The sequence below is a fragment of the Ovis aries genome, chromosome 1 (assembly GCF_016772045.2).
Source record: "Ovis aries strain OAR_USU_Benz2616 breed Rambouillet chromosome 1, ARS-UI_Ramb_v3.0, whole genome shotgun sequence".
In the NCBI taxonomy this organism is placed as follows: Eukaryota; Metazoa; Chordata; class Mammalia; order Artiodactyla; family Bovidae; genus Ovis; species Ovis aries.
Genome location: NC_056054.1, coordinates 99,848,401 through 99,862,108, shown reverse-complemented (window position 1 = coordinate 99,862,108; position 13,708 = coordinate 99,848,401). Strand labels below are relative to the sequence as shown.

At 45.9% G+C, this 13,708-nt stretch overlaps 1 protein-coding gene and 1 pseudogene across 2 annotated transcripts in view; both read left to right on the top strand.

Annotated features, from left to right (window-relative positions):
- The window catches only part of LOC101120207 (myomegalin), a 66,805-nt gene extending 62,505 nt beyond the window's left edge, over window positions 1-4,300 (top strand). For both annotated transcript variants that reach the window (XM_027974082.3, XM_060413850.1), the window contains exons 6-8: window positions 162-395; window positions 2,002-2,133; window positions 4,069-4,300. In XM_027974082.3, coding sequence (XP_027829883.2) covers window positions 162-395; window positions 2,002-2,133; window positions 4,069-4,160 — 458 coding nt within the window. In that variant the 3' untranslated portion in view covers window positions 4,161-4,300. The remainder of the gene's footprint in view (window positions 1-161; window positions 396-2,001; window positions 2,134-4,068) is intronic.
- Window positions 4,301-5,272: 972 nt separating this feature from the next.
- LOC132658133 (elongation factor 1-alpha 1-like) lies at window positions 5,273-13,142 on the top strand (annotated as a pseudogene).
- The last annotated feature ends 566 nt before the right edge of the window (window positions 13,143-13,708 follow it).

The window sequence follows — 13,708 nt, the reverse complement described above, 5'->3', positions numbered from 1 at the left end:
ATTACATGTATAGAGACTCTATTTTCAAATAAGGTCACAGTCTTAGGTTCCAGGTGGACATGAATTTTTGGAGGATACTATTAAACCCAGCATAATTATTGTTAAAACACTTCATTTCTGTCTTCCCCATTTGTTTCTCGCTCATATTCCTTTCTGGACAGATGTCAGCCCAGCCACTCCTGCTGATTCAGCTTCATTGCCCAGCAACCACTCAGAAGCTGTATCTGCTCAGCCCTCCTATCCTTTGGGTGGCACCACAGAGCAGAATGGGACACCAGACCCTGGGCATCACGGCAGCAATCACCCATGGGAAGAGATGAAGCCTCAGAAGATGAATGCCTCCGGGAACCTATCCTCCTCCTCCTCTTTGGACCGGCCCAACTCCAAGCCCTCTGGTAAAATAACAAAGGAGCAGTTGGTGAAATACAGCCATTGACAGAAAAGACACATTCCTTTCCTGGCCAGAGGGTATTTTGTTCCTCAGTTAGACCCTGGCTCCCAGAAGTGGGTGAGAAGATGAAGGGGCAGTATCCCATGGGCCAGCCAGAGAATGAAGCCCCAGCTTAGTGCTGATCCTTACTACGTGCCTCTCTCCTTTCCACTAGCTAGGGGCTCACTCTGGGCAGGAGAATAAAGGAAGGCAAAGGCATTCTGAGGCACTCTACAAGGAGGAGGAGTTCCCTCACATTTGTGTGCTCCCTCTTTTCTGTGCTATAACCTTTTTGGTCTAGATTTTTTGGACTATTTTAGAATTCGAAGTTCAGACTTCCAAGGGGAAGGTAAGTCTTCTTAACTCAAGAGTTATTGCAGAATGGAAGACTATTTCTATACACACATTTCTATACACAGAGAAAGACACACACACTTTGTATACAATTATAAGCCAGTCCCGCTTCTCATTCTTTGCCATTGGGTTTGGAGCCAGGCCTCCTGGCACTCAGTGGCTAGGGGTGCACCCCTGGAGGAACTGCTTGGAAGCAGCTTGGTTTCAGTATGCAGACAGTATAACAAAACAACATTTGAAAATCTCAGAGGAAAAACCTAGCCGTAAGCAAGATGTCCTGGTGAAGCCTATTTTTGATCTTTTTACCCTCCTCTTTCTGCATCTTTTTCCATCCTTGAAAATGTTCCCTTCTCTCATTCCTCCTTCAGGTCGCGACACCTCCCCAGGCTCTTCCCGTCACTCTTCACCCAAGGAAGACATTCAATGTCACTCATTATTCATAGCCTGATCTAATTTCAAAAGCATTTGCCTTAGTTTCTTTCCCTGGGTGAATGTTAAAAGTTGTTCAGTCATGAATCGTAGGATAAGAGAGGTCTGAAGTAGAGAGGGATGCCCTCTGGATTTCTACCAAAGGAGGTGGACACATTTTCTCATTATTAGGCCAGTCCTCCCAAGAGCACTTTAGTGGCTTCTCACCCTTGTTCACCAGCCCAGGGTCCATCTCCCTCAGATATATTCAACTTCTCCCCGGGAGGAGGCCTCATGGAGTTCCTAGCAGGGGGCTGTCTTGGGATTGAAAGCCTGCTGCTGCTGCTGCTGCTGCTGCTGCTGCTGCTGCTGCTAAATTGCTTCAGTCTTGTCCGACTCTGTGCAGTCTCATAGACGGCAGCCCATGAGGCTCCCCTGTCCCTGGGATTCTCCAGGCAAGAACACTGGAATGGGTTGCCATTTCCTTCTTCAATACATGAAAGTGAAAAGTAAAAGTGAAGATGCTCAGTCGTATCCAATTCTTAGCGACCCCATGGACTGCAGCCCACTAAGCTCCTCCATCCATGGGATTTTCCAGGCAAGAGTACTGGAGTGGGTTGCCATTGCCTTCTCCGGGATTGAAAGCCTAAGACCGGTTTAAACAAAGTTGCCTGATGCTTCCCGGGTGCCGAGATGATCAGAGGAAGTTGACAGCAGTATGGATATGGGCAGGGATCTTGCAGAGGCTCCCGTGAGGGATCCGCCTTCCTCATTTCCTACCTCTCCCATGTCTTGGTGGTGTGCAACAGGGGCCGACCTGCTGGAAAAGAATCTTATTGAGATCCAAAACCTGCGCCAGCGCCTGGAGGAATCTGTATTCATCAATGATCGCCTGCGGGAGAGGCTGGAGTATGTGCTCAGCGATGCTGGCCAAGGAAAAGGTAGGAAGGACACTGAAACCTCCCGGCTCTGTCCACATCTGGGGACCTCACAGGGCATGTAGGTTTGCAGCTATAAAGACGCTGGTGTGTACTACCCTGCTCTTCCTCACAGTCAGCCCAGAGAGGAAAGCAGGACAGGCATTTTTGCCCCTACTTTGTAAATGAAGACACTCAATGGCTTGCCCTGGGTACGGCTAGTTCTCATGCATGCTCAGTCACTCAGTCCTGTCCGACTCCTTGGAGACCCTATGGACTGTAGCCCAGCAGGCTCCTCTGTCCATGGGATTCTCCAAGCAAGGATACTGGTTCAGTTCAGTTCAGTTCAGTCATATCTGACTCTCTGCAACCCCATGAACTGCAGCACCCCTGGCTTCCCTGTCCATCACCAACTCTCAGAGCTTACTCAAACTCATGTCCATTGAGTCAGTGATGCCATCCAACCATCTCATCCTCTGTCACCCCCTTCTCTTCTTGCCTTCAGTCTTTCCCAGCATCAGAATCTTTTCTAGTGAATCAGCTCTTTGCATCAGGTGGCCAAAGTATTGGAGTTCAGCTTCAGCATCAGTCCTTCCAATGAATATTCAGGACTGATTTCCTTTAGGATGGACTGGTTGGATCTCCTTGTAGTCCAAGGGATTCTCAAGAGTCTTCTCTAACACCACAGTTCAAAAGTGTCATTCTTCAGTAGTCAGCCCTCTTTATGGTCCAGCTCTCACATCCACACATTAGTGACTACTGGAAAAACCATAGCTTTGACTAGATGGACCTTTGTTGGCAAAGTAATGTCTCTGCTTTCTAATATGTTGTATAGTGGGTTGCAATTTCCTGCTCCAGGGGATCTTCCTGATCCAGGGCCTCAACCTGCATCACCTGTGCCTCCTACATTGGCAGGCAGATTCTTTACCACTGCACCACCTGGAAAGCTGTTCTTATCCTCAGAGCTATCTAATGTGATGCCCATTCTTGTATCTCCCGGGACTACTTGGTGGTGCCCCGAGGGCTTATGACCTGACTGTCAGATGGTAGAGCCAAGGCTTCCATGGTGCCCTCAGCAGAGGGAGAACCAATCCCACCTTCATGTCACTGGATGCCACCTGCCACCCTCCTCTCCCTCATGCAGATGGACTGTATTTCTACACTTTCTACCCAAATGTTCTCCCTTGTCATGATCAGGAATATAGTGACCAGGGCCCTGACAACATCACAGCAGCAGCCAGTTAGGGGAAAGACTATGTTCCACAACCGGAGCCATTGACATGAGGGTGTGGCCCATAGTGGTGTGACTCAGCCACATCAGACTGTTGTCCCAGTGCATGAGGCTCCCAGGTTTTGCCAGAATTTTGGTGGATGAAGGGAAGTATATCTTTGAAAGCATCTGTTACCCAAATGTGTGACTTGTCTGGTTTGTTATTATTTCCAGAAATAGTATCTACCTTTGGCTTCCATGCATAGAACCCGGAGTCCATACCTCAGCTCTATAACAAGAAAAGGGCCTAGAGGGAAGCAAGCTGGAGTTTTCAGACTTACACAGGGCAAAACCCAAACTTGGTTACTTCCATATCCCTCCGTTCTGCAGCAATAGCCAGCTGCAGAATCACAGAGAGTGGAGAGTATAAAAATTGCCCGGACTCACACAGCCCAGTCTAGATAAGGTTGCTTCTTATGAGGTCCCACTTGCAAGTCCCTAGATTCACAAGCTCTAGGAGTGAAGCACAGTGGGAAATTCACATTTCACGTGTAAGTCCCTTCCCCAGATAACCAGAGAGTTACTGGCTGTGAACTGGATACCAGCTTGGTGTTTCTCTCTCTACCTTTCCGACTTCCTGTTGCTTGTGAATAGGAGGGGAAAAAAATGTCAGTTTCTGTTGGGAGCAGTCATTGAAGAGAGTTCCCTAAATCCCTCTAGACCTCATTGCTCTGTCTCTCCCTCCCCAGGTGCTGCGCAGTCAGCTTCAGATGTGTCCCTTGCCACTCCTCATTCATACACTGAGAGTCACTCTTCCGGCTCTGGTAAGGACATCTTGTGACACAACACTGGAAGGGTCTAGAGGAATGTTCTCCAGATTCTCCAGCCCTATCCAACAGCATTTGTGGGTGTAAACTTGGAGGCATCAGATATTACCTTTAAATGAATGGATCAAATTAATAAATTATTATTTAAAAATTATTTGCATGTATTTATTGAGTGACTATAAAAAGTAAAATTTGTGCAGGCCATAATGGCCTGAAATTCAAAGAAAATATTAAAGGAAAAATACATTTTCTCTATTATCTATCTCTATTTGAAGAACTAGATCAGAAAGGCCAATGTAGGGGAAAAGTTAGATCTATTGAGAGTGGGCCTGTGGGATCCTTGAGCCCTATTACATGCTTGGAAAGAAAAAAAACTATCACATGTGAAAATATAGTAGGATAAAATCCAAATGTTTATAATGAAAACCGTTGGCAAGACCCAGGTGAACTCCATTAGAGAGAGTGACAGAAACTGCTTCTCAGAATCATGAAGATCAGAGTTGCCTCAAGCCTGGAGATAGTAGTTGTTGAATTTTCAAAATGGTAACAAAATATATGCTAATATATTGAATAGTAAATTTTATTTTGATCTTTTTCAAACTAAGAATGGATTGATATTAATGAGAGGACATGTCAGTTCAGTTCAGTCGCTCAGTCATGTCTGACTCTTTGCAACCCTCTGGACTGTAGCATGCCAGCCTCCCTGTCCATCACCAACTCCCGGAGCTTGCTCAAACTCATGTCCATTAAGTCGGTGATGCCATCCAACCATCTCATCCTCTGTCACCCACTTCTCCTCTTGCCCTCAGTCTTTTCCAGTATCAGAATCTTTTCCAATGAGTTGGCTCTTTGCATCAGGTGGCCAAAGTATTGGAGCTTCAGCTTCAGCATCAGTCCTTCCAATGAATATTCAGGACTGATTTCCTTTAGGATTGACTGGTTGGATCTCCTTGTAGTCCAAGGGACTCTCAAGAGTCTTCTCCAACACCATGGTTCAAAAGCATCAATTCTTCGGGGCTCAGCCTTCTTTATGGTCCAACTCTCACATCCATACATGACTACTGGAAAAACCATTGCTTTGACTAGACAGACCTTTGTTGACAAAGTAATGTCTCTGCTTTTTAATATGCTGTCTAGGTTTGTCATAGCTTTTCTTTCAAGGAGCAAGCGTCTTTTAATTTCATGGCTGCAGTCACCATCTGCAGTGATTTTGGAGCCCAAGAAAAGAAAATCTGTCGCTGATTCCATTGTTTCCCCATCTATCTGCCATGAAGTGATGGGACTGGATGCCATAATCTTTAAGTTTTTGAATGTTGAGTTTTAAGCCAGCTTTTTTACTCTCCTCTTTCACTTTCAAAAGGCTGTTTAGTTCTTCACTTTCTGCCATAAGAGTGGTGTCAATCTGCATATCTGAGGTTACTGATATTTCTCCCGGCAATCTTGATTCCAACTTGTGCTTCATCCAGCCTGGCATTTTGTAGTCAATGTAACAACTGAAGTGAAGTGTGTAGAAATGCACCTTGAAGCATTGACTGAAGCCCTTCCTGGGGACAGTGTGGGCTTCAATGTCAAGAACATGTCTGTCAAATATGTTCGTTGTGTCATTGTGGCTGGTGACAGCAAAAATGACACACTAATGGAAGCAGCTGGCTTCACAGCTCAGGTGATTGTTTTGAACCATCCAGGCCAGATCAGTGCTGGCCAGACCTGTGCTGGACTGTCACACAGCTCACGTTGCTTGCAAGTTTGCTGAGCTGAAGAAGAAGATTGATTGCCATTCTGCAAAAAAGCTGCAAGATGGCCCTAAATTCTTGAAATCTGGTGATGCTGTCATTGTTCATATGGTTCCTGGCAAACCCATGTGTGTTGAGAGCTTCTTTGACTATCCTCCCGTGGGCCGTTTTGCTGTGTGTGACATGAGACAGTCACTGTGGGTGTCATCAAAGCAGTGGACAAGAAGGCAGATGGAGCTGGTAAGGTCACCAAGTCTGCCCAGAAAGCTCAGAAGGCTAAATGAATATTATCCCCCAAATCTGCCACCCCAGTCTTAATCAGTGGTGGAAGAACAGTCTTAGAACTGTTCATCTCAGTTGGCCATTTACGTTTAATAGCAAAAGACTGGCTAATGATAAAAATGCATCATAAAACCTTCAGAAGGAAAGGCGAATGTTTCGTGGACCGTATATTTTGTGTGTGGCAGTTTTAAGTTATTAGTTTTTAAAATCAGTACTTTTTAATTAAAACAACTTGACTAAAAGTCTGTCACAGAATTTGAGACTCATTAAAAAAAGTTTACTGAAAAATGTAACTTTTTGTTACATTAATTAAAGCTTTATTTTTTATGAGAATGAATGTTATCTGTATTTTTTGTACTTTTTATTTTGTTTTGGGGTATAGCCAATTAACAACAACAGGATTCAGCCATACATATACATGTATCCATTCCTCCCCCATAACCCGTTCCCATCTAGGCTGCCATATAACACTGTGCAGAGTTCCATGTGCTATACAACAGATTTTTGTTGACTATCCATTTTAAATGTAGTAGTGTGTACATCCTTATATAAATCCCTTTTTAATACATATATATATATATATATATATATATATACCAAAATCACTGCAGATGGTGACTGCAGCCATGAAATTAAAAGATGCTTACTCCTTGATAAAAAAGCTATGACAAACCTAGACAGCATATTAAAAAGCAAAGACTTTACTTTGCCAACAAAGGTCCGTCTAATCAAAGCTATGGTTTCTCCAATAATCATGTATGGATGTGAGAGCTGGGCCATAAGGAAAGCTGAGTACTGAAGAATTGATGCTTTTGAACTGTGGTGTTGGAGAAGACTCTTGAGAGTCCCTTGGACTGCAAGGAAATCCAACCAGTCCATCCTAAAGGAGATCAGTCTTGAATATTCATTGGAAGGACTGATGCTGAAACGGAAACTCCAATACTTTGGCCACTTGATGCAAAGAGCTGACTCATTGGAAAAGATCCTGATGCTGGGGAAGATTGAAGACAGAAGGAGAAGGGGGAGAACAGAGGGTAAGATGGTTGGATGACATCACCAACTCAATGGACATGAGTTTGAGCAAGCTGTGGGTGATGGTGAAGTATAGGGAGACCCCTCCATGGAGTCACAAAGAGTCAGACACAACTGAGCAACTGAACAACCAGAAAATATATGTATATATATATATTATATATATATATATATATCTGTCATATATATGACAGACTGTATGATTTTAATACCTTTATACCATGAAATTTTTATACCCTGTTTTATGTCCCTGGATATGTTCCAATGGCTCCTAGTTTATAGTCTATGGGAACTTGAATAGAATTTGTACCCTGCTGTTGTGTGAAAATTGTATAAATCATAATTCTGTTGAATTGGTTCATAGTCCTTTTCAGGTCTACTATATCCTTCTACTGTTCTGTCTATTCTATTTTTGAGAGTTTGATATTGAAACTCCAACTAAAAATCCTAAGTTACCTACTTTCAAATAATTGTAATATATAGTGGAAATATATGTAACTTTGTTCTGTATTTTCCAAGGCTCCTGTAAATGTGTTTATCATTCTTTCATAATTTAAAATGAGAAGAAATTATAGTTTCAATCAAGATTCTGTAAACAAGATGATTTCTCTCATGAGATCAGCCCAGGGCACAGAGATAATCACATCTGTGGCTCATGGGTCCACTAATTCCTTGTTGCCACTTACAGCTTAAACCGAAGGTAGAACAAAAGAAGGTGGAGTGACAGTATTTCACCAAACTGGAGAGGAGAGGAGACAGTTCTACCATTGTTCTTATTTCTGTTCCCTGTACTTAGCCAATCACTGATACTTTTATGGAGTCTTACATCTGTCCTGGGTTTGGTTGCTCTGATGGCCTTATAGACCTTCCTAATGCAGAGATAAAATTGACTGAAGATCCCAGTTGTGCTATCTATCTATCTATCTCTGAGGCTGCATCTCCCATGGGCTGCTCCCTGCCAATAGCTGAGTGCAGTGGGGATGGAAAGGCAGACCCACTCCTGGGAGAGACAAGACTCTTCATTGGCTGGGTTTGGCTCAGTGACTCCACAATGACTTTGATGAACTTAGACTTCATGGCAGGCAGTCTTGGACACCTTCTCTTCTCTTCCTTACTAAGTCAGATTTGCTTCATGACCTGAGGCATCTCTCATCATTCCTAAGTACCTTCCTATTTCCTTGCAAATGGGTATTCTCCCTAATGAAGTCCTTGCACATTTAATTAATTCTCACCATTTGCTTTTTGGAGCATCTGGAATAGCATGGATGTCATCCTGCCAGCCCCTTCTATGGCTATGTGCTGTGGGCACTTTGTACTCTGCTTTGTTCCAGACATAACTGTCTTGATACTACTCCTCCTGTCTCACCCTGCCACACAGTCACAAGGGACTCCATGCACTGTTATCATTAGTAGGTTATTTATTAAGTCCATAAACATAGAAGGTGCTGTGGTGATCACCCTTTATTAGTTTATAGTTATCTGGCACATATCCATGAACATTGGATATTGAGAGAACAGAACAAAACTTTTAAACCAGAAATGATGGGATTTCATCCTGACATATCACACATTATGAGAATGTTTAGTGGTTTGGAATCCATGTGATTTCTCAGCCTTAGGGGAAAAAAAAAAGGTGAAATCTTACCATTTGCTACAACATGGATAGACTTGATGGTATTAAGCTAAGTGAAATATCATTCAAAGGAAGACAAACAGCATGCAGTTTCACCACATGTGGAATATTTTTTTAAATTTTAAAATGAACCATCTGAACCATTCAAAACAAACATATAAACAGGTAATGGTTATCAAACAGGTAACAGTTATCAGAGGGAAAGACTGAAGTGGGGAGGGAAAAGTGAGTAAGAGGAGTCAACTGTATGGCAAGAGATGGAAAGTAAACCTATTTAATGGTGAACTTGCTGTAATGTATACAGAAGTTAAAATATACTGTACACATAAAAAATACAGTTATAAATGAAAAAATTAGTAAAATGATATCCTAGCAGGGTACAGAGAGCCTGGCAAAAGCCAAGGGGGCAGCTGTACTTCCCTGAAGGCTCTCTCCTGAGGTAGGTGGTTCTAGTGTTCAGTCTGGCCCACGACCCCACTGCCCACCAAGGGAATCTGGAGGAGGCTGGAGGGCAGCCTGTGCTGTGGAGGGCCAGGGATGACAGCCTAGTGGCCTTCCTATAGGCACTGGCCTGCACTGCCAGAGAGAGCTGAATAAAACATTGCCTGAAATTTCTTACAGCCTGAAGAGAATGGGGCAAGAGGGGCCTCCTTGCCAGGACAAAACTTTCCCCGAATCTTGGAGGACAAGGTCCCATGGGAGCTGGTTGAGAGGGAGATGCCAAAGGAAAAGAGCAATAGCAGCCCAACCAATGATTTTAGGATGTCTGCAAGTTCCTCTCAAATGGTGGAGCAAGTCATGTATACGGAGAGAAAGAACACAAATGTGGGGAAACGTTAATTGATGCATTGAAATGGAGAATATATGCAGTTACTTTTCTTGCAAATTTTCATAAGGTTCAGTGTACTTTTTAAAGGAATAAGTACTCAGCCAGTTTCATGCAGCCATGAAATTAAAAGGCACATGCTCCTTTGATGAAAAGCTATGACCAACCTAGACAGCATATTAAAAAGCAAAGACATCATTTTGCTAACAAAAGTTTACATAGTCAAGCTAAGGTTTTTCCAGTAGTCATGTAGGGATGTGCGAGTTGGACCGTAAAGAAGGTTAAGCACCAAAGAACTCATGTTTTCAAATTCTGGTGCTAGAGAAGACTCTTGAGAATCCCTTGGACTGCAAGGAGATCAAACCAGTCAACCCTAAAATAAATAAATCCTGAATATCCATTGGAAGGACTGATACTAAAGCTGAAACTCCTATTCTCTGGCCATCTGATGCAAAGAGCTGACTTATTGGAAAAGACTGATGAAAAAACTGATGCTGATTGTAGGCAAAAGAAAAGGGCAGCAGAGGGTGAGATGGTGAGATAGCATCACTGACTCAATGGACATGAATTTGAGCAAATTCCAGGAGATGGTACAGGACAGGCTGGTGTGCTGCAGTCCATGGGGTGGCAGAGTCAGATTGGCCTTAGTGACCGAACAGTAACAAAACAATTGGTACTCAAGTCCCAAGTTCTCTTTAGAGGGACACTGAAAGTAAGGCTTTAGGTTTCTGGTGAAGGGAGGAGTGGAGGCGAGGGGCTGTTCCGACTGCTCCTCACATCTCCCCTCTATCACCCTAAGAAATGCCCTGGACCCTGGGATTCTACCTCATTGGCTGAAGGATTTGATGCAGACTCCACTGCAACTGGACGGTGGGACACATAACACTTGTGGGCAGGAAGTGAAGATTGCTGGAGATGCAGCCAAAACTTAAAAAAAAAAAAAAATGTAACCAGCCTTCCCTGACCGGGAATCGAACCCGGGCCGCGGCTGTGAAAACGCCAAATCCTAGCCACTAGATCACCAGGGAACTACGTGCTCTTGTCCTCATAAGTAACAATAGGAAACCTGAAACGACTGTGTGGTGTCTCTCGCCCTCGAGTTCTGAGTCCTGCACCCCGCCCCCCTCCAAAGAATTGTGCCCTGCTTTCTCCGAATAAGCCCCACACCAAAAGCCGAGCGCTCTGCGAGACAGTAGACGCGCCCGCGAGGTCTGCCTGGTTTTCAAGTCCCCACGACTTGCCCGGTCCCGGCGCACCTCACAACTGCCCTGGAGACGCGCCCTTTCCCGGCGAGCGCGCGTGGAGAGCAGGTCGCCGGAGCTGGGGCGGGAGAGGCGGGAGGGCAGCCCCGCGGGTGAGACCTCGGGATCCCCAACGACACAAAAGACTCCAGGCGGGTGCAGGAACCGGGAGGGCTGGATGCAAAGCGCTTGCGAACAAGGCTCCACACCCAGACCTGGATTCCGTCCGGTCTTCCCCCGACGACCTGCTGCCCTGCGGTTCTCCCGCCTTGGATGACGCCATCTCCAGCTCCCTGGGCTCAGACCTCCAGTTGTCCCTGACGCCGCGCTTTCCTCAGACCCGCATCCAAATAGTCAGGACTTGGCGTTTGCTTCTCGGTCCCACACAGTCCCAGTCCCTCCTTTTCGCGACTCTGGACTTGGGCAAACGACTCTGCCGAGAAAGGTGGTCTCTCGGGCACCCGCTGTGCCCCCGCTCCGTCGGGGAAAGGACTGCCACCCCCTCCTCTTGTCCACGTAGGACGGCAGCGCGCTGGACGCAGCCGAAAAGACCGCGAATCCGCTCCTTTGGCTGGACGTGGGAGGTCCTAAAGGGGAGGAAAGCAGGGGAATCTCATGAAAGGTCCTGATCTATTTTCATGTCCGCCTCTGTGGGGACTCAGGCTCCAGCGCTGGTGAGGGTGCTGCCGCGCAGTTGCACCCGCGACTGCACTCGGAGTCCACGCGGAACCAGGCGGAGCCCTGCGGCCCGGGGGCCGGTGCGCACGCGGCCCGCGCGCTCCTCCGGGTGGGAGCCCCTGAACCTCAGACGGGAAGGAAATGGCTGTGACCGTCGCACTAAGAAAAGAAGAAGAAACCACTGCAGGAGAAAACGCATATGCATTCCCAAGCTTGTGAAGCTTAACTTCTAAAGGAAACCAGGGACAGGGAGACACACAGACAACAAAGCATTAAATTCTCTCAGCAAAAAGAAATGCTTTCTGCCCGTTGGCGTTATGCTGTGAAGTGAACACGAAAACCCATCCTGCTTTCTGGGGGAAATTGACTTTACCTCTCTGTGGTTCTAGGTTAAGATTCGCACTCCATGATCCGTTGAACTGGAATATTATAAAAGGCAAATAAGTTTTAGACATCTTACCGGGATGGGAAGAGAGTTTAGGGGAGAATGGATACATATTTATGTACAGCTGAGTCCCTTTTCTGTCCGCTTGAAACTGTCACAACATTGTTAATGAGCTATACTCCAATATAAAATAAAAAGTTCTTTTTAATTTAATTTTTTTTGAAGTTTTAGGCATTGTAAACGATAAAGCAAAGCTATCCTTAAAGAAGAACCTCAACCGATGAGGAATGAACCACCGTGAGATTTGCGTTGACCGAGCCTGGCTCCCCCGCGGCTTGAGGCGGGGCCTGGTCTGCAAACGAACTCAGTACAGGCGGGGAAGAATGGCTCTGCCGGCGTTGATGCTCGCTATTTTCAAACAGATAAAAGACCTGAGCCGTCAGCCTTTGCTGGGCTTCCTGCTGAACGTGAAAGCGTGATGGAAGTCTTGACATCTAACCCCCCGGCTCCTGCGGCTTCTGGAAACTGGCGAGTCAGCAGTGGCGACCCTTACACTCGGATGCATAGCTGTGGAACTGGAGACCCTGCCTTGGGTGCCGGACCTCCAGGCTAGACTGTTGGGGACCCAGGGACCTCGTTTCGGGGAAGGCGAGGAACCTTAGCCAGAGTTCAGTCTCCTCACCTGAGGGATCGCCTGTGCCCCTACAGTCCTTTTCCTTTCAAGAATGTTTGTGGCCAGGCGTGGTAAGAGATACAGTTCTTGAGAGGTGTCATTAGACAACAACAGTTATCTGGTTTCCGTAGTGTAGTGGTTATCACGTTCGCCTAACACGTGAAAGGTCCCGGTTCAAAACAGAGCTGTACGTTTACATGCTTTTTCTTCTTCTCCCTGAAACTTACTTTCACCTTTAAACCCTTCCACCGCTCCCCCACAGCCCTCCCCGCCCCAGTCGATAAAGAATCTGCCTGCAATGCAGGAGACCAGGGTTCGATCCCTGGATGGGGAAGATCCCCTGGCAAAGGGAATGGCTACCTACTCTAGTATTCTTCCCTGGAAAATCACATGGACAGAGGAGCCTGGCGGGCTACAGTTCACGGGGTCACAAGAGTCGGACACGACTTGATGACTAAACCACCACCACCCCCAACATACACATATCAAAAAAGAAAAAAAAAAACACACACACAAAAAACTGGGCTAGAGAGATGGATTATAGCAGCGTGTGCAGCTGCACTTTTATGGCCCACCCACAAATACAGGAGGAATTCCTGAATTACCTAAAAGCCTATTCAGCACTAGGAACCAGACCTCCTTTGTCTGCTCTGAGTCACTTTGAAGACCAGGCCACAGGAAGTCCAAGGAGGGCACAAAGCCAACTTCAGGTTAGCTTTCCTCTGGAAATGCCCTCACCTTCTCATCTGGCGCCTAAATCTCCTCTACACGCTGAGAGGCATTTCATCTCTGAAAACCAAGAAGCTTTTCCCTGTGAAGTTCACTCACTTTTCCCCACCTCAGCACACCTGTGGAACAACTTGGTTTGCCCGACAGAACTTAAGAGACTGTCAACATCCCAGTGCTCAACCCAAAGACACATAGATGAAGGATTTCAGGTTCTAGAATTGCATGGAAAGGAGTCCTTACATGTGCCATTGTCAGGAGAGACCCCGGAGTCAGGTGAGAGATCAGGAAGCAGACCTATCCCCTCATCACCCGCTGAGAATGCCTAACAAGGAAACTGAGATTCAGAAAGA